The 22,141-nt window shown below is 35.9% G+C and overlaps 1 protein-coding gene across 1 annotated transcript in view; it reads left to right on the top strand.

Moving 5' to 3' along the window:
• The window catches only part of astn1 (astrotactin 1), a 239,111-nt gene that overhangs the window by 25,639 nt on the left and 191,331 nt on the right, over window positions 1–22,141 (top strand). The window contains 1 exon segment of the mRNA XM_051870300.1: window positions 17,594–17,781. Coding sequence (XP_051726260.1) covers window positions 17,594–17,781 — 188 coding nt within the window.

Raw genomic sequence — 22,141 nt, 5'->3', positions numbered from 1 at the left:
AGAGGAAGAGTTGTTGTTACTATGCCATCATTTTACGCAGGACTGCTTCACAAACGAGGGTCAATTCAGCGCTGGATTTGCACAAAAGATTAACATGACGACACATGCTAGTCGATGAGTTGAATCAACTCCACAGCAACTACATAAATTTATCCATTAACCGTTCAGAAACATCCAGATGCATTCTATAAGTTGTAACTTGTAAGGCTGAACACCGTTACTGACAATCGTCATTTTGTCTGCGTGAGATTCTCCAGCTTTGTTGTTGTTGAGGAAACGAAGCGCGAGCTGTTAAAGCTCCGCCCTCTTCTGGAAAGCGGGCCTGGAGCAGCAGCTCATTTGCATTTAAAGGGACACACACAAAAACGGCGTGTTTTTGCTCACACCCAAATAGGGGCAAATTTGACAAGCTATAATAAATGATCTGTGGGGTATTTTGAGCTGAAACTTCACGGACATATTCTGGGGACACCAGAGACTTATATTACATTACATCTTGTAAAGGGGCATTATCGGTCCCCTTTAAGACTTTTTAGATATTTTTAATGGATAAAAAGACAAAAAGCAAGAAAATATTTTTTTTGCAGCGCAGCAATGTCACATGAGATCACAGCAATAGCAAATGACAACAGTCCATAGATCTCATTTGAGAAGACTTTTCACTCGGATATACTTGACAATAGAGAAAATAAGATGATCGCAACTTCCGTTTCATGCCGACTTTAAGTAAGTGGTGGTATCACAGAAAAGAGGTTGGATTCATTTCTGCCCAAGACTTCAAATGAAAATTGTTTGGAGGTGTATTCAATTATGTGTGAAAGCGGTTGTGACAGTAATGGTGCTGCAATCTATATGTGCACTTCTGATGAGGAAATGACCCCGAAGGCATACATAGTCTCATAATTAAATGAGCCGTCAGCTAGATTCAGATGGAGGATGAACTGGAAGACTTTTCTGGAAGCGCTTTTTCGAAGTGCCACAGAAATCTTGGTTAATAAGGTAGTTGATGACTAACTATGCTTATCAGGAACTTGTTTTAACTTTTTGGAGAGAACCCATTGTTTGCAGTAAACAACAGTAGGTGGGCTAATATTTCATATTTATGTTTTATTATAATGCCCCCTGCATGAGCTCTTCTGCAATTAGCAATGCGGTACTTCTTAACTCTACAAACTCTCCTACTGTGCTGAGATGTGGGTTACAATGGATTTCACTGCTTGGCCACCCAGCACCCCAGACACAAATTAATGTGAAGGCCAGATTGTAGAGTATATAGTGGATGCTGAATTGAAGCATCACTTGTCAGTGATATTTCTGTGGAGAGTTCAGCTGCTTGTTTCACTTAAACAGTGAAGTGCTTTATTAACACCAGACATGTTTTAGTATTTTTCTTGTGCTGATTGCTTCACCTGCCAAATACGTCCTGGCTAAAATGTTCTGTGCAGTACGTTTGTTTTAATCTAAAGGAATTTCTTTATATTTATTTCAGATCTTGATTATGTATGTGTAGAGTCAAGCACAACTCTGTTGTGCATACTATCCATTTACTGTGTAATATATAAAAAAGACAATATCCAGAGAATGAGTTTGAGGATGATGGATATGAACTAGAATGAGCTCATGTGCGTTGTTTTGAATGATGAAGTTGTGAATAATCAAGTATGATTAATCAAGTTTTCCAGTCATGATTAATCAAGTTCCTCCAATATGCTAGACTGTGTTGTCATTTAGAGTTGGGAAAATGCAGGCTCTGATTACCTGGGGAACTAAAGCAGGTAATTTGATTATTTGTCACAAAGAGTAAATCTTAATGGTTTTTATTCCATAGAAAATTGATTAATGGAAAAAAAAAAAGTGGCATTTGTTGGAGTTATCACTTACTATAATGGTTAAAGATGCTTACAGCAGAAGTTTGTAGCTTAAATGTAAAACAACATTATTATAATACTGTTTGTGGGTGTTTTTATCTCTATAATGTGTTTCTGTGCAATTTGAAGCAGTCAGAATGGCTTTGTGTGTTCCATTTGGATTATACCATGAAAATAACCTACATATGACTGTCATGTAGACATAAGCAAGAGAACAGAGGGTTAGATATGTTTTTTTCCTCGTTTATTTGATGCATGGCTCATGCAAACACAGATTTGCTGATGGATGTGTATTCATATTATTGTCTGTTTGCCTGTCTGTCTGTGTTGGGGAGAGTCATGGACATCTCTTTGGCTGTTTGTCAAGGGCACTGGTTTCTAAATGTCAAGCTAATATTTTCCAGTCAGTATGTGGGATTTATTTGAAGCAGCTGCTGTCAGTTACAATACCAGTGGAATTTGATATGGCAATTGTTAGTAATAAGACTGAGAATGTTACAATTAGCATAAGCAAATTAATCTGCGATATTACTTGCGATATAAAATTAGCTTTTTGCCACAGCTGCAAGTGGCATAAAGCTAGTATTTTCAACCCTCTATGAACACACTGAAGCTTGTGTCGCCATTGGCTAGTAAATTTTTTATTTTATTTTCGCCAGAGTTTTTCAGGTAGATCTAACAGTATAGTTAGATGTAGATTAGGTACAGAAATTGAATTAAGTAATCAAATGTTAAATGGCACTGCCAAGTCTTCACTGTATAAATTAAATATAGATTAATCCTTATTAAAGTTACAAAAGTTGTTCAGTCAAGAGCATTGAGTGATTTTTTTTTTTTTTTTTCGAGTCTGTTGTTAAAACATAGGCAGCAGCAGGAATATTAGGCTGCTGTCACTTTAAGACTAATGCACAGATCCAATATACTGTTACACAACTCTTTACATTCACTTAAGACATAACCGACTATGTTCAGTGCTTCCCACACATAGACTTTACTTGGGCGGGCCGCCCAGGTGTATTAACGGCCGCCCAAGTATATTTGGAGACACATTTATGCTTTTATTATTTTTATCCTAATAAGATAATGAAACCATCCGCGATCGTTTAACTAGTGGAAAATCTCCCCTGGCCCTACGTGTTTCATACCTGCTCGTTCTGTGCGCGAGAACTGTTTACTCCCGCTAATTGCCACGTGCGCTGCAGAGACACGGTGGATATTTCACAAAGAGCGCTGCATGTTGCAAAGTCACAAGGCGGCGCTGTTGCGCGTTCTACACTTCTACAGGCTCGCGCAACAACGCTCCAGACTGCTTCAAAGTGATTCTCAATCAACGAAAAGCGCAGTTGTATGCCAAACGATTGCTAATGAACTCAAGTTGATGAATTATGACAATGTCTACTTTATGGCCTTTATGTTTTAGACGGTTGTAAGAATCTGAAGGATCAGCCCGCAATTATCTAGACATTTCAAAATAAGAGTCCTGGTGTATTTTGGGCTTGTTTATAATTAAAAGTCACACGCTAAGTTTTTTTTTCTTTTCTTCTTCTGGGCATTATTGGTATTTTGGTTACACAATAAATTGTATTTAATTTGATTTCCATTTAATTCATAGTAAATTATTGTAGTCTCCACCACAGGAAGAAAAGACTAAGAACATTATTTGACCCGTATATTATTCATTATATAAATTTTACTTGTAAAATCTATGTCCCATTCACTGAGAGAGACACTATATGACATAGCAAGGAGAACATAGGAAAAGGATAACCATTTAAATGCTGTAATTTTGCATAATTTACAATGCATAATAATGCATAATATTAGTATGTAATTAAATGTAATAGTATGCTATGTAATTAAAATTAATTTCAATAAATAAAAAGACTGTTAAAAATCACACATTATTTGTTGTTTGTCACATGTAGTAGACCATTTTTGTGCCGTGGGTATAGGAGGATTTTTCACCCGGCTACCACCGCAAGTATATTTCAAACCTGTGGGAAGCACTGATGTTTACTAGGATACTCACCAAGACGGGCATTTTGACATAATTTGTGAAATTGAAATTGTCCATTCAAGCGCAAGACGTGAAAGAGAACTCAAGTCAGTATTCAAAACTTCTCACACAGCGCGCGAGTTCTTTTGCGTCTTCCTGTGCTTGAATGTTTTAATTGGCAAGGCTTAAAAACAAGTGCAAGTGATAAACTTTCATGACGACGCAGCACTGGTCCGATCAGGACAGTGATAATTCTGTCAACAAGCCCTGATTGTGCTCTCTCTTTCTCTCACTGTAAGCATGCATGTGTGAGAGAAAGCAACAGAGGGAGCTCTCAGCAAAGCAACGGTGCGTAAAGCTCAGTAGGCAATGAAACTATCTGCGCTAAACATATTTTTTTGCCTCTAACTCAATTATAGGCGACTGACAATTTACTAGCCACTGGCTAATAAAAAACATTTTTTAGTTGCCTCTCGTGAAATTTGGTCGCATATGCGACTGATTTACTCGCAATGTAGAGCGTTTATTTTACATACACTGTAAACTAAAAAAAGTTGGCAAAACTCAAAGCAGAACTGGCAAATTTTTTATTTTAATTGTTATTAAATTTAAATATTTGAGTAAACTAATTCATACATTTAACTTAAAATGATCACGTAATCTCAACATAAACGTTTTTATTAGTGGAAACGTAGCTAGCTATAACAAGCTAATTCAGAAAATGCTAACTTGCTAATTTGTTAACATGTTAACAATAGCATGTCAACACTTGCTGAATGAATACAGCAATATAAAACATTTAATATACCTGTTCTCAAACCAAGCCACATGCACCACTTGTCACCATGATGGTAACTCTCCAAAAACCCACATTAACAGAAACCCTTCTAAATTAGCACAACAAAACAATCACTACTAAATGTCCCACTTGACATTAATCTTGCACAAAAAAAAAACAAAAAAAAAAAAAAAAAACATTATATAACACTTAATTTTAACATTTACTCTCCCTTTCCCTTTCAAAGCATTCTGGGAAATAAAATCCCAGCACAGTTTCAGTTAAACTTAAGTTCATCTAAATTAAAAGATATGAGTTAAAACTCAAAACAATGAAACAGCTCAGTTTACTTAAAACATATATGTTCTGTGAACTCTAAAGAAAAAGAAAGTGCTAAATACTCATAAAAGTTAATTTGACTGAACTAATTTGTTTAATTTAAGTTTGTCCTACTCAAACCAATTAATTATTTTGAGTATTTGGGTTTACAGTGTAAATTCTCCATATAATAGCTTTTAATTTTATTGAAGCAACTCAGTGTTCCTTAATTATAGATCTAAAGTGAGTGACATTTTCAAACTGTCGACTTGAGATTTGAATCCATTGTGGAAGAAAGTAGTTACACACACGAAAACCACATTGTTGTTTCTTATTTATTTACACACTTGTGTCATCGAACTGTGGTATAAATGCAATATCACACTCATGGCCATCCGATATGGCTGTATATCAGCACGACTGTGGTCACCTATGGCCATGCTGATATACTAGAGCCATATTGCACTCCTATAATGTGTAATGATATATAATGCCCATTTGTAAGAACTGGTGATTATCAGGTATCATAATTAGACATATTGTATAGCTCGGAACGAACAACAACAAAACTTGAAGAAATGAAGAATTAAAGAAACGTTGGAATAACAGAATGAGAGGAAAGCAAAGGGAAAATCAGAGCTAATATCAGGGCTTCAAAGTGAAAAGACATGCAGTGCTCTTCAGTCTGGCATGTCATGTCATTTCCCCATTCATTCCTAATTATCTGCTAATTTCAAGGCAGAACATTTGAGTATTTTTGGATTTGCAGAGAATCTTCCTTTTGAACCAAAGATCAGAAAGTCTCAGGAGTATTCATGTGCTTTAGCAGACTCTCACATGGTGTTACTACTGTATACAGTTGCGAGTCAGATGCCTGCATATTTTGAAACTTGTTACTTATGTTGAGCACTTGGATGACTACCGCTCATAAATTGTCTGTATTAATTTGAGGATGTTTCTCCACCTTCTGGTTTGTCTCTGTGATTTTCATTTGATGCTAAAGTGATCAAAAACCTACAGAGAGGGAAAAAGAACAAAACATGTCATTTTCCCCCCTGTGACTTTCTATCAGTGTCTGCCAAATGGGCATATAATGATTTACCTGTTTTTTTTTTTTTGCTTTGTTTTGTTTGTTTTTCATAAAGGAGCAATTTAGGAAAATTACCTCCAATTTTCTACTTAAGCCAAGAATGTATTTAAAAAAAAGAGAAGATGGCACCAGTCATCCTCCTTTATGAAGTTTTCTTCTTTGGATCACTGCCTTTGAGCAGTTGTCTGTGGTATTGCTGTCAAAACACAGAAATTGCAGAAGCAAATAAAATGCATGATTTTGTTTTAGAGGATATGCTATGCAATAATCATACAATTTATTCACAGTCATTTGCTGTAGGTATCAGTGATAACCTTAGAAAACAAGAAGCACTTCAAGCTGTGTCTGTATTTTTTAAAATATTTCTCTGTCAACCCTTGAAGAGCATCAAGAAGACTTTTTTTCTGGCACAGCTTATTGTTTGCCTCAAATGATTCCCAAAACAAGTCGCATTACCATTTGTGCAAAATTACTGCCTTACCACATGTTGATTTCTATATCTGTAGAGACTTTGCTATTCCATCTCTCATGTGATGAGAGGTGAAATGGCAAAGAAACATTTTCTTGTCTGTGTTTCAGTATTAGCGCTTCCATTAGCAGGTCCTTGCTTCTTTCATCCTGCCAGTCCCCTAAGCCCTGTTGGCTTGATCCAACACTATAAATAGACTGACGCAAAGACCCTCCGGCCCTTTTTTTTTTTTTAAATGAGCATTCCTTTTCAGAACCCTCTGTTCTCGTCTTCTACCACATCAGCAACTGCTTTAACTCCATTCTGGCCTCAGGTGTAGCTTAAGGGAGACTGTCTGCCGGTGAGGGAGCTCTGGGTGAACGCAACTTAAGACTAAGCCCTGTAACCTTCACCTAAACGGCCGTAATTGACCAGCCTTGGTGGAATATTGCATCGTGTAGGGGAGGCCAGGGCTAGTCGCCACAAGGTCTACAAGTCAGGCATCCAAAATTCAATTACACGCGTGTTTTCTACAGCAGGGGGTTTGTTCTCAGGGCAAGGGTCATAAATGTCTGTTTATGACCCTTTTTAGTTTTATTGTATTATTAAATATTATGTATGCATATATAGTACATCAATATATACTTATTAATAATGTATAATTATAGTAAACAAACTATTATTAATATATAATTATTTTTATTTATTTGATTTGATTTATTTTATTATTTTATTATTTATTTGAAATATCTGTGAAAATATTCAATGTAGCATTTTTATAGCCAAGCCTATATATGAAGAGTTAATTTGCAAAAAACAGATAACTCCGTTAATCATGTTTCTTCTTCTTCTTCTTCTTCTTCTTTTTTTTATTTTATTGTGCATTCCAAGTAATATCAATCAAACTGCAGTTGGGTTGTTTTGATTGAGTAATAATAACTCAAAAAATACACATAACTTACAAAATTAAAGTTCATTGAAAGTATTTTATATATATATATTAAAAGTTAGTTTTTATAAAAAGCAGATAACTCCAGCAGTCTCTTTTTTTTTTTTTTTTTTTTGGCGAAAGCTGATAATTCCACATTTCATGTTTCAGAGTTAAACAAAACCAAGTAATTGCTTTGTAATTGCATTTAAGTGCAATATTTAACATTCTTGAACTTAAAGGGGACCTATAATGCCCCTTTTACAAAATGTAATATAAGTCTCTGGTGTCCCCAGAATGTGTTTCACTCAATGTGAATGAGTTTTAGCTCAAAATAATGAAGACATGGCTCTTCCTCTTATCTAAAGCAGCCCAACATGGCCTCGCCCCCTTTGTTGCATGTTCTCGGAGGCAGGGTTTATGTAAATTTTAGGGTTAGTGATGTCATTAACCTGGGAAGAACCTCATGTAGTTCCTACCAGCCATTTGTTGTGGTCCTTATACAGCGAATATTTAAAAAGAAAATATCTCCCTTTGCGTTGAACTTTGAGCGTCGTAACTTTGCAGATGTTGTTTATGCTCTAACAGCAACATTACACACTAACTAAAGTTAAAAAAGTGAAATCATAATCAACCACCCCTTTAAAACAAGTAGGTAAAGAGCAGTAGAAATAGCCCATTAATGAGCAATTTTAAACATTATATAGATGACAGAATTCAGCAATCCAGAGTTTATAACAAGACACCACAGTACACAATTCACAAAACATTACAATATTAAAACTTAAAAACATGTTAACCATGTTAAAACTCAGTTAATCTTTGTAATTCCTGTAATTTCATCAAGTTCCTCGAAATCATCCATCCTCGATTACTTTTAGTCAGCTTTGACGAAACTCCTTTAGACAAAACTCCTCTCAGCTAGTGCATCTTTTTGAAGCCTTGTCACCTGACCTGAATACTGCACGTTCATTCGCTAAAAGGGACTTATCGGGTTGTGTTCACAAACAACAAGGATGCTTGTCGGTTTTTGCTGTAAAACGTGAACTCGCGATGCCTTGACAGTGGACAATACCGGCTTTTGTGACAAAATGTGTTTAGGGTTTAGAACATGCTATATGTGGAGAATAACGCACGGCAGTCAGTTATCGTTTTTGCAAATGAACTCCACAGAATTTTTATTTCAGGAATCTTAGGTGGTCTTAGGTGGGCATGACTGAGTACAAGCCTAAAAACTGAACATGCGATTAACCACTAATTTGAGCATGGTGTTATTGATAGCGTTAATGCATATGCTTTCCAGTTAAGTATCTGTGATCGACACTGGCATGCTCACGCTTCAGCCTGAATGCCCTGAAAATGTCTTCTGAAACCCACCCGCTGTGTCGCAAATGGAGAGTCGGTGCAGAGGGACTTGCTTTGTTTGCCTCCTGCTGGTTCGGGGAAGGCAGAGGACTCTTTGTCATGCAGGTGGATATATAAATACTATCCTGAAAAACTTTGCTGCTTCGGCAGAGCTCAGAGTTTAAAGCGGTGGCCCCAGATTAGCCTCTTGGTGTACATGATCAATGGAAAAAACCTTCACGCACTTAACTGAATATGCAGACGCTCCACCGGCATCCTACTGAGGCCGAGACTAGTGATAGGTCTATTGTGGCTCCCCCTGAATATTTGTGATAAGACTCGGTAACAGCGCTCTGTGCTGTAGTGCAATAGCAGGGTTGTGCCTGTCTGATGAGCCTCAATGAATTGCAATTGTCACATTACCTATGATTTTCTACTAGTGCACAAATCCAGTATTTGAAATATGTAACGGTTTAGCTTTTTTATGTCATGTGACACATTAGTGCATATTTGCTGAAAATGATCAATATGATCAATATTCACTTTGCCTCTTTGTTTTCTTTGTGGGTTTGCATGCAGGTTCAGTTTTTGAAGTCCAATGCATTTGTGTGGGTTTCTTTTAACACTGTGGACCTTTAGAAAATAAATTAGTAAGGGTATGATAAGTGTTTTAAGAGAGTTTATTGTCTTCTAACAATGTCCCGCAGGTGACATACATACATCATTTTGCATACATACATACATGTCACATTATGTTTTGTGTTTGACTATAGTGGAAATTACATTTTTATTTTTATTTTTTAATTGAAATAAAATTGTTGACTTGTTTGTCTTGCTATGGCTAGTTCCACAGATATGTAACCTAAAAACACACAAATAATTGTCCAACTCTTTTCATAATTTGACAAAATTACGGCGTGATTGGAAATGGCGCAAAGTATGCATACCTCGGGTCTTTAGTGACCCAGGACGTCATTCACTACCCTTCTCCTCATTCAGGTTAAGACATCAACCTTCTTATTATTCCTCAATCAATTCATTTTAAACAATATAACAAAAAATAAATAAAAAAATAGAAAAGAACGCCTGTTTTCCCATTCATTTTTTTGTAAAAATTGTATAGGGTCGCTAACAACAATAATTGAATCCTTGATGACTAAATAAGTGCAATTCACCTTTATTACACAAGGTGGCAATTTCTGATATACAATGATGAAATGACGTTTCACTCATAGTTACTGCAGGCAGAAAACAAAAGAATAGGAAATATCATCAGCAAAGTTTGAAATGGCTCAGCGATTTACAGCAGAGCAAGTACTGAACGCAATCAAATATTAGTGTCTCTGTCACTCTGTCAGCAAACAAAATATTGATTTTGAAGATGTTGAAAAAGATCATTTTGAGAATATGTTTGAGATCGCGAATATGAGTCAGATGCTGAATGTACTGGAAAATGAGGTCTGAAGAGGACAGTGATGATGGTATAAAACATCTGCTCAAACTGAACCCTTCCAAGTTCCAAAACAAAATATGCTTTATTTTATTCTTCTGTAATTGTTACTCTAATATCAGGAGAGTTTTATATTATGGTAACAGGTAGAGATCCATTCGTGTTAGAAATAGATCCAGGTTGCTTGAGACCTGAATACATTCATGCATTTAAGGGTTAATAATTCTTATTTTTAAGATGAATATTCAAAGTTAAAAATAATAAATATACTAGAGAAATATTTCACTAAAGCATTCAAAACATGCACAGTACACAGTATTTTTGTGGCTGTTTTTAGTAGATTATAACAGATTAGAGAGATGAGATAAATGTTTGAAAACTAAATTAGCATAAAACTGATGGTTTCTGCTGTAAAGTCTCATAGACAAAAATGTGAAGCTACAACACGTGATCTAACCGCAGTATATTGTGCATGGTCCTATATCTAGTCAATTACCACTTTGCTCCCATGTTCACTGTAATATATTAACAGGCTCAAGGTTTAGTGCCAACATTCAAAGTGAAGGAATCTATGCTCAGCATATTCTCAAGTGTGTATGTGTTTTCCTCCCTGCGGTGTGCATTATTTAGCACTCCAAGTGGCTCAAAAAACAGCAGGTGACATTGGAGTTGCTGGTGGTGCTTATTTATAGAGAGTTTCTAAATGTGAAGAGTATGGATCTAGTGGTTATTGTAGTGACTCTACAGTTGTTGATTTCGGTTTGAAACTCAAATCAGTTTTTAAGATAAGGAAGGGACCCGCTCTATTAAACTGATTGTCTAACCTGGGTCTTATGTGCTTAAATCAAAACAGCCCGCAGGACAAGACAAAATACAATTTTACATTCTGATGCAATGTGTGGTCTTAGGCATCTTATGCAACTGGCTTAGGTGAATTGATTTTGTTTAAAGTGGTGGTTGTGTGTGTGTGTGTGCGTGTGTGTGAGAGAGAGAGGATTAATAAAAAGAAATATTTTCTCCCCTTTTCCAGGCAAAAATGCATAAATGTAAAACATTGCTTGCTTTCAATTTTGCGTGTCAGTGAGGACATAAGAATGTGACATGATTGATGTAAAATGGTCGGTCAGTGCTGTCAGTTGTGACTTATGATATACTACATATTGTACTGTTGTCAAAGGGATCGTATCATTCAGTCTGACAAGAAACAATCATAAAGGACAGAAGAAGAAAAAAATGAACAGTGTACACCCGGCTTAAAAACTGTGATCTCTCTTGGATGGTTTATTTAAAATAATAATAATAGTTTGGTCAGCAAGCTTCCGACAAATCAATTGCAGAATCTCATCTGGTGCAAAGCCCCCCTAAAGGTAAAATCCTAGAATAACCCCTGATAGAATTAATATCTTTCGCTGTTGATTATCATAGAAAAAAAAGAAATTGCGTTTAACTGTTAATCATAATTTAACATGGAATGGTTCGAAGGAACATATTTTCTGTCCGTTGTGCTCAGTCCTAACGCTAATTATCCAGCATGAAATATTAAACATGGCTTTAAATCCTTAACAAATTACCATTTGCTAGCCATTGTGCTTCAACGTGTTGGATAGGCTTACAAAATAAAACTGACTTTGACTGATTGCATAGTCCTGAATTCTTATTCAGGGGGAAAATTGGCACCATTAAAGGAAACATACCTTGGAACAGGCTGGTGAAAGTAAACTTTGATCTGCTGTGAACAAAACATCTCACGAGTTGAGTTGTCATGTTCACCCCTCACGATTCGTGCTTCTCTAATGCTGTGATAACTGCCGAAGACATCTGTGAACTTAACAATATAAAAGCATGGGTTATAATTTTGAAGTGTTGGGAAAATTCAGTATATAACATATAAAAGATTTGTTCACATATTTTACAAAAATACAGATTTTATTATAATTTTTATTATTTTTATTTATTATTTGTTTATTTTCATTATTATTATTATTTGTTTGTTTATTTTTTGATATAGTAAAATCAGGTAAATCCATTTCTGAAGCAGAGTTAGTAAAAAAACTTCATTTTAAGAATTGTGATCATTTATAATCACTGAAAAGAAAGTCAACTGGTTACAAAATGCAGCTGTTAAGTCTTATTACTCATGCTCACATATATGCATATACATATTCCCCTTTAATATATTTATCTCCTTTCTCTTTGTTTTGATATATGGGTCATTGATGAATAAGGTTTTTAAAAGTGTAAAAAAACAATAATGGAGATATAATTAATTTTGAAGTTTTATTAAGTGTTAACAATGAGATTATGTGGTTTTTATAATCAATTAACACTGCTTTTGTCATTTTTTACAAGATGGACAAAATTTGTCACTAAAAAAGTCATTCGGTTTAACCAAAATTTCGGTTTTACCGAATGACACTTTTGGTTATACCGAATGACGATATTTTCATACAATGCTAACAGACTGATATCTAACTAGCTAGCAAAAGGACAATCAAACATTTTATATTTAGTACAAGTTTTTAAAATATAACAACATTTTCCATGTTTATAGTGTACCGAATGACCTGATGTTTCGGGACATGTGTATGAGCAAGTGAAAACATGAATTTTTCAAATAGTTAAAAAAAAGTTAGTTACTTCGCTTCACGACCATGTGGTCCTTTGCAGGTGTCTGAATGATGTCACATTCTGTCACAAGATATTGACCGCATGACTTGATCCAAAATGTTCCCTTTATATTGGTTACTCCAAATGACATCAGTGAAATTCATTTTTCCAGACATTCTTTCTCATAACATTTAATACCATTTTGCACTGTGTTGATATATGATGTTATAAAATCATGCCAGAATAAAAAAATATATACATTTATTACATTTTAAAATATTTTAATCACAAATGAAATGGCTGTATTGACCTTTGGACGGTTAAACCGAATGACCTTTTGACACTTCAAAATCTTTAAAATACCTTTATATGTAGCAAAATATAATTGAAACCTTTTGGATTCAATAAAAGAGATCTAGTTGTACTACCTTACATACTTTGGATGTCATATCTTTGTTTTTTATTATTATTAAGGCCTTTGGACAAAAAAAAAATGACCCATCACGTCATTCAGCCATATACATTGTCCATATTCCCCAGTGTCTTTCAAAAGACTCTTCTTGTAATCTCGACTTGAATGTCAGTCTTTCTATATTGTACATTTCTGAAACAATTTGTTCCCACTGAATTCTCATTGGGGGAAGTTGTTGGAGCCATAGGCAAGAAATTGCTTTTTTCGCTACTGCTAGTAGTATCCTCAGTAAATATTTATTCCTACTCGTATTATTAACTGAATCTGGTATATTACCAAGATATAGTATGTATGTAACCTGTTTCCCAATCTCTAAGATTTCCTCTATAATTGAATGTATTTCTGACCAAAACAGTTTCAAAACTGGACAGAATTGTGATAATTTAAGAGTTGTGATAATTGCACCATATTGGATGCTGGTTTTCTTTTGCACAAGCGCAGCATGCCTAGTCTCAGACAATGGCAATTATAAGATAATTGCTTATAGTAATTGCTTACTAGCATATACAGCCTAATGCTTCAATCTATGGAAAACAAAAGCTGATTGTAACCTTAGTCCTCCTGCCTGTATGCATCTATTTAAAAACAAAACAAAAATAAGTTTATTTAAAATAGTTCAGAGAGAGTAACTCTTTAAATGAAAATGTGAATCCCACATAATGGCAGGCAGCCACTCTGCTTTTGAGACGTTATCCTTTGTTCTATCCGCATTATATGATGCCAAACACCCTGGCCAGCTCTAGAAAGGTTCTTCCTCAGAGGCAGCCTTTGTAAATGACTGTATTTAGCCAAAGGCCAGATTGTATATTTGAGTCTGTGTCTTTCTGTAAGCACAGACACAGTGAAAGAGAGGGGAGGGCAGGTTCTAACACTGCATCAGGATGTGAGATGAATAGTACTAGCTTTTTACCCCAGCCTGCTCTTTCTTGTTCTCGCTCTCTCTTTTTCCTTCTCTCCCTTTGGTTTGTGCTTTCCTGCATTTAAACAGGCATTTCGGGGTATCTATTGCCCAATATGCATTTAAAAGAGAAAACGGCACAATCAACATTCAGCCTTCTGATGATCCAGCAGTTTCTAACCAAAGCCTGGATTCCTATTCACAGTAGCAATAATTTGTACTTTATTTTTTTTACACCTAATTTTACACTTTTACAGTGGCTCATGTTTTGTTCGGCATGACAAAAAAATAAAAATTGATTCTCTTGGGTGGCCTTACTAAAAGGCATACAAAACAAAACTAAGCTGAGGAAATAACAAAAAGAGAAAAGAAGGCAGCCCAGGATGGATGGATAATTGGGCATCATTATTCTTATCTTAAAGGGATAGTTCCCCCCTAAAATTAAAGCTCTGCCATCATTTACTCACCCCCTGTCATTCCAAACCTGTATGTTTTTTTTTTATTTCCTTAGTTGAACACAAAAAGAGATGTTTAACATGGCTCTCTTCCATAAAATGAAAGCTCAAAAAACAACTTTTCATTTTTGGGTGAACTATTCCTTTAATATATACAGCTGCCCTATGAAGTCCCCTGACTGGACAGGATTTGTGAATGTATTATCATGGCCTGTGGGGCATTTTTTAACCTGTGAGTAGTGACCCTCACAAACACGTGTTTTCCTGTTGGAGCTCATAGCAGATGTGATGCCAGCCTCCACTGACAGTACAACATTTTATTTTCTTCAAGAGGTTTAATCTGCTGGTTGTTTTTTACAAATCTGTCATGGTGCTGAATAGGTTGAGTTGGTTGAACTAACTGCCCCTCATCAAGAAAATAAAACTGTGGTATAATTCCGGGTGTGAAATTCAAAGTCTTCAGGTTATTTTACGGAATGTGTGACCTGTCTCGATAATAATTAAATTCAAAGTCAGATTTCTAACAGCTAATTTAACACAGTTAATTCATTTGAACTATTGGGTTCTTCATTTCGTATTATTCATGCACTTACTCATGCACATTTTGGTGAAAAAAATAATTTTCAGCAAAAATAAAAAAAGTTATAATTTCATGTCAAATTAAACTGATTTTAGATCAAAAGTGCACCTCTAAATGTAGAAATGAGACCAATTTTATGCACATTTCTTCAACTTTGGACACATTTATGTCCTAGGGGTTGAATTTTATTCAAAAGATTACAGCTTTTTCTTTTTGTTATATGAAGGTCGCACTGTCTTGGAAACATTTTGGAACTTGGAAAACTTTTAAAGCTATTTTTGCTACTTGTCAAACTGACTTTTATGCCTGTAAAGATTTGTTTTTGCTCTTGTACCAGATACATACATTCAATTTTAAAATATATCAATCTTTCATTAAAATATGAGCTTCTATCTATCTATCTATCTATCTATCTATCTATCTGTCTGTCTGTCTGTCTGTCTGTCTATCTACTAAACATATTACTTAACTATGTATTTGGGATCCTTAGCTTGTATTAGGGATAACTTAGAAAAACAAAGGAATTGTTTTCATCACAGAATGCTATTAAGGGTGCGTTCACACTTGTAGTTCGGTTCGTTTGGTCTGGACCAAAAAAAAAAACTTTTAGTCCTGGTCTGATTAGCGTTCAATTTTATCACCGAACCTACAGGCATAGGAATACGTTCACAACCTGATTGGTTGGATTTTATGACGTATTTCCTATTTTGAGATGGAACTTACCGAACATCCAAAACAATGCTGTGTGCTGAGATAAATGCGCTTGTTGTGTGTGTGTAGATTGCATCTGATGGCATTTTGGCCAGCTGCGAACTTGTGAAGAGCTTATAAAATGTGTAAAGCTGTCAAAACAGCGGTGGGAATCCCTCCGTCACACACAAAAACGATCTGCTGTGTGAAGACGCGCGTCTGATGCCTGTCATGGGCAAACTCGCGACTATGACGAGAAAAACCGCTATGCGTGAGGATTCTGTCCTTTTTAGGGTCTCATCTTCCTGTTTTTGGTTCGATTACATGCCTTTGGTCCGTGTTGCGTTCATATATCATTCGAACCACACCAGAGTTTGTTTGAAAGCAGACCGAGACCCATCTTTTCAGCGGTCTCGGTCCGCTTGTTTGGTGCGCACCAGGGTTCGGATGGCAGCGTTCACACATGTTCAAATGAACCGCACTAACAGAGCAATCGCACCAGGGTTCGTTTTAATCGAACCAAACATGACAAGTGTGAACACACCCTAATACATCATTGTGGAAATTATATTATGTTCATGACTTTCATACATACATGCACAGATACATACATGCGTGCATACAGACATTCATACTTACATATATACATACAAAAAACACATTGTTAGTAGACAAATAATCTAGTAAGAGTGTGAAAGTGTGAGTTTATTTTCTAAAAAGTCTGCAGGGGCAAAATTGCACATGGCTAAAGAAACACCCTTATTGGAAACAAGCAAACAGCAGCAATTTATTCCTGTAATATGCCTTTGTTTGTGTTGTATCATGCATGTTGTTTAATTGATAAAGGTGCCGTACCACGCCGGACCCCTGGGAGTGTGTATGACACCTAGTGATGAAGTGCAGAGTCACGAGTCTGGCTTATGCCTTTGCATATACAACTCATAAAGTGGGTCAGGGGTTCTCTTCCGTTTTGCAGTCTGCAAGCACCATTTTAAAAGTAGACGTCTGCCTCCCCTTTGTCTAAAATATTATTAATGCATAAGAGGCAGCACAGGTCAAAAGCTTTGTTTTTTATTTGTTTCAACAGTACATCAGTATGTTTAAGAACACACACTTAATCAGACAAACAAAAAGAGAATTCTAAAACAGCCATTAAAAATTAAAAACACATATCCAGTGTATCATCCTGCCCAAATAATTCGATAAACTGTCATCAAATGACACGTTACCCTTTTTCAAAGGCTTATTAAAATCCTCTGTCCTTATATCAAACAGACTTTATGCAATGTCAAGAACATATGCTCAGTTTGCTTTGTGCTGTGAGTAGAAGGAAAGCCCATTTATCATTTCTCCACCTAAATTGTCTATTAATGTGATGTCCTGTAGCACTATTTCTATTAATGCTCTAGTCATCTGTCTCTGCATCCATTAACCAGACTTGAGGCTGTTTAAACTGATCACGTATATTTATAAAGTGAAGTTCAAATGCTGTAGGGATTGCTTTGATATTCCTAAAAATGTCTGAAGTGATATGAATAATGTATAGTCACAGCATACTGCGTATATTTGCATGACAGGAGCATTTGTGATTTATCCTGCAAACCATCACACACTGCTCAATGCAACACAAAACATTTTCTGAACTCGATTTTCTTCTGTTTATTTTGGCAGAGATCTCTGGGAACTCTGAAGACATCCCGCTGGTGCGCTGGAGGCAGCAGTGGTTGGAAAATGGCACTTTGCTCTTCCACATCCACCACCAGGACGGCAGTCAGACCCTGCCTGGCCCGGCGGCCACCGCTTACCCCGCTAGCGACTCCGCCGAGGAGGAGCTTCGCATCCTGCACATCTCTGTCATGGTATGCGACCCAGTACTTGATGTAATTCTTGGATAAATTCCCTTTAGAAATATATAAATTGTGCAAAACATTTAATATGTTTGAACAAAATTAATTCCAAAAACTTTAGAAATGCAGATCAGGTGTTTCTTCAACTATATGGCCACTTTCAACCTTGTGGGAAAAAAAAAATCACACTATCACATTTGTTTTTGGTTTAATAACATGATGGAAATGACTTTTTAAATTATTTGGAATAGAATGTCTGACTCCATTGTCGTCCTAAGGCTAATTTCATAGCTAGGATTTTATGTATTCTTAATACAGACAATTAAATAGTATATTCACACTTCTGCATAATTTAAGAAAATTACAGCTTAACTCAATAAAAAAAATTTTTTTTTCTTCACACATCGCGTTTCACATTTCATCACATGACACTGTAGTCTCCATGATAACTGAGTACAATAACTTTTATTTGTGATTCACTATGGACTTGTGTACTGATAATACACTAATTGTTAGTGTTGATGGAAATTATTGAATTTGAGTAGGCTATAGTAATATAATTTGTGTAATAAAATGAATAAATCATTTTCACACAATGAATATATAATTTTTGGGTCAGATTATCATATTATAACGTGAAAATTCTGGGTCTGGGGCAAGAGTAAAAAACAGAAGTCTATACATAAAAATCATTTGAAAATTAGCTAAAAGAAATGAAGGCTCATCAGTGAATTCATAAGACATAAATTGTGATTAGCTAGAAACACCCATAAACTTGCAAATGGCAAAAAAGTATATACATTTTTATACACTGAAAACAATTTGGTGTAGAAACAATTTTTCACTCAGATAATTTCTAGTACACTACACAAAGAATTGGCAAGTAATGCATTAAATTAAACACAAAATGAAGTAGAAAGACTGAAATAGTATTTTCTACAATAATCTTAAAGGGATAGTTCACCCAAAAATGAAAATTCCGTCATTTATTACTCACCTTCATGTCGTTCCAGACCCGTAAGACCTTCATTAATCTTCGGAACACAAATTAAGATATTTTTGTTGAAATCCGATGGCTCAGTGAGGCCTCCATAGCCAGCAATGACATTTCCTCTCTCAAGATCCATTAATGTACTAAAAACATATTTAAATCAGTTCATGTGAGTACAGTGGTTTAATATTAATATTATAAAGCGACGAGAATATTTTTGGTGAGCCAAAAGAAAAAAAATAACGACTTATATAGTGATGGCCGATTTCAAAACACTGCTTCAGGAAGCTTCGGAGCGTTAAAGGGATAGTTCACCCAAAAATGAAAATTTTGAAGCCAAAATAAAATGAATGCATCCATAATAAAAAATAATCCATATGGCTCCAATGGGTTAATAAAAGCCTTTTGAAGCGAAGCGATGCGTTTTTGTAAGAAAAATATCCATATTTAAAACTATAAATTCAAATAAGTAGCTTCCAGCGGACGACCGTACGCATACTGCGCAAGTTGACTTGCGGCAAATGAGTAACCCCTGACGTGATGTATGACGCAGGATGTAGGAGTATCATAAGCTTAGACGCCTCTTGTGGTTTAAACAAATGGGGCTGTGCAACAAACTCAAGCTCTCTTCTCTTTAAAAACAGTTCTCTTTAAAATTTCTCGTTTTAGACTTCTAATTAGTGACCAGTGTTTTGTTTTGCTCTATGCTCTGCGCTTCCGTGTTCGTCATTGCGTCGGGTCAGAGGTTGCTCTTCCACTGCAAATCGAGGCGTACAGCCATCTGTCGGAAGCTAGTTATTGTAGTTAATAAAATTTTAAATATGAATATTTTTCTTACAAAAACCCATCGCTTCGCTTCAAAAGGCCTTTATAATCCCCCTGGAGCCGTATGGATTAATTTTATTATGGATGGATGCATTTTTTATTTATTTTTTTTTACTTCAAAATCTGGCCCCCCATTCACAACAATTATAAAGCTTGGAGCATCAAGGATATTTTTAAATATATCTCCGATTGTGTTCATCTGTAAGAAGATAGTCATATACACCTAGGAAGGCTTGAGGGTGAGTAAATCATAGGATAATTTTCATTTTTAGGTGAACTAACCCTTTAAGTCCAAATAGTCCAAAAAAGTTTTATTTACAACTTTGAAAAAGTCTTTTTTACAATGTATTTATTATCTTCAGATCTTTCCTTGAAGTCTGCAGGTTTCGTATGAACTGAGCTGGGAGAAAAAAACAAAAACATTACTTAGATAAGAAAAGCTGGCGTTGTGTGTGAGATGGAAGGGAAGATAACATTTGTTCAGATTCAGTCAATTAGCGGTAACGCCTCCTGGCTTCATGGTTCTCTCTCGGATCGTTATACTACTGTCATCCCCAGAAGTAGTTACCCTAAGAACAATCGGAGCGAAGACTCTTCAGGGCATAAGGATTTTAAAAGCTTTTAAACACACTCAGTATAATTAGTGGAAAATCCATATTTGTAAATTGTCATGCTGAACAGCAGTGGGATTTGTATGGGGGCAAAGTTAGCGGTGACTAGCGGTGCAGCTCAGATGAATGGAGAGTTCTGAACACAGGTTGGATGAATGAGCTGTTGTCATATTCAAGTGTTTGGTATGTAAATATTTTTATAGGAAATGCACAAATGGCTCATTATTTCCATATAAAGCAAAAGGGACATATGGGGGCTCCAGGCTTTGCTGGATTTCTTTTGCAGCTTGAATTTCAAATCTTGTAATTGCACATTAGAGCAGTATGGCAGTTGTTTTGGATGGTTAGTTGATTCTCTGTGCAAAGCCACTGATTACTGAAAGATCCCTGTCGGAATATGATTCCTCCGAGCTCCGGGAAACCTCCTCTATTGAGCGAACCCTGCATGATCCCTCAAAAGCTGAAGAATATTGCATGCCTCCTATCTCAAACACAGCCTCTGACATTGATATCCCCACAACGATAGTTATTAGTATTCTAAGGGCAACATGCAGGAAGTCAGCAGATGATTCAACCTCATTGAGGTGAGCAACGGGATCCAAACAATTTTCTCTTCTCAGAGCATTATGCTTGCTTCATGAAGGACAGTGCAGTATTTAAGCACAAATAGATTGTGTGTATGATGCCCTTGTAAACAGCTAAAAGACTAGGTCCCGGTCATTAATTACTTAATTATTCAGACTGCAGATGTACAAACAAGATTTATTGTGCGATCACTGCTTGATTGAGACACCACTGCCATTAAGGTTTTGTAGGGTGAAATTATGTAGGAGCTCATAAAGGTTTTTGCTAGACCAATTGGTTTTTCAGTTATGATTTTAGATTTGTTGCTTCTGATGATTGAATTGATTATCCTTTTCTCATCTGATTTTTTTGAGGCACCATCAAAATATATATACTTTTAATTATTTGTTGATTAGAATTTGATTGTGTGTGTGTGTGTATATATATATATATATATATATAATTTTGTTTTTCTTTCTTTTTTTTTTTTTGTGTGGCCTCCTTTGGGCTTGATAACAGCTTGCAATCTTGCTGGCATTGTTTTTATGTACTTTTCCACAGTCTCTGTTGCTATTGACTTCCAAATAGTTTCTAGTTGTTCCCAAAGACTTGCTTTTGACTTTTGTGCGATCTACCTTTGAATCCATTAAATCCCAACAATAATTATATTTTAGCATTAGAAACACTACTGTGACTAAAGAGCTTATGAATACTGGTGTGGATCAACCATTACAGAAACATAAAAATGATTTTGGTAATCACCAATACTGTTAGTTTAGGGCAGCTGTGGCACAAACCTTACATTGGGTGATGGTCTAATACATTTGTTAAGCACACACAAATATATATATCTCAAGGCATGGTTTAAAGGCAGAAAAATGATTGATCACTTCTATTTTAAAAACTGAGCAAAACAGGCCATAGCTGCTTTGCTTTACATGGCTTGACGCATGTTGAATGTGAAATTATCGGATGACCTTGAGTCCTCAACTTGCGCTCGAAAAGCAAACCAATATGAATGTATTCAAATTTGCCAAGGATGCAAACAAAAAACAAAAAAATCCTTTTCCTAAACCTTTTGCACATTGATTTTACCATTTTAGTCTTCTCATTTGACCACTTTTTCCTCAGAGCTCAGACTGTGTTATTGCAAGGTGGGAGAGAAGTGGGAGTTTTTCATTGGTGGTGTGATGGGCAGACTCCGCGACAGATGGTAGCTACGCCGCATCCCCTTCTGGCTCTGACTCGTCTCGGCCGGAGGGCAAGCTCCTAAACCTAGTACCCCCTAAAATCATGTCACTTCCTTGAGTGCTTTGCAGCGATGCCAGTCCCAAAGAAAGCGAGCCGCCAGTGTAGACACCTGTCACCAGTCCACGTCTAT

This window comes from Ctenopharyngodon idella, chromosome 2 (assembly GCF_019924925.1).
Source record: "Ctenopharyngodon idella isolate HZGC_01 chromosome 2, HZGC01, whole genome shotgun sequence".
Classification (NCBI taxonomy): domain Eukaryota; kingdom Metazoa; phylum Chordata; class Actinopteri; order Cypriniformes; family Xenocyprididae; genus Ctenopharyngodon; species Ctenopharyngodon idella.
This window is presented reverse-complemented; position numbering and strand designations above follow the sequence as displayed.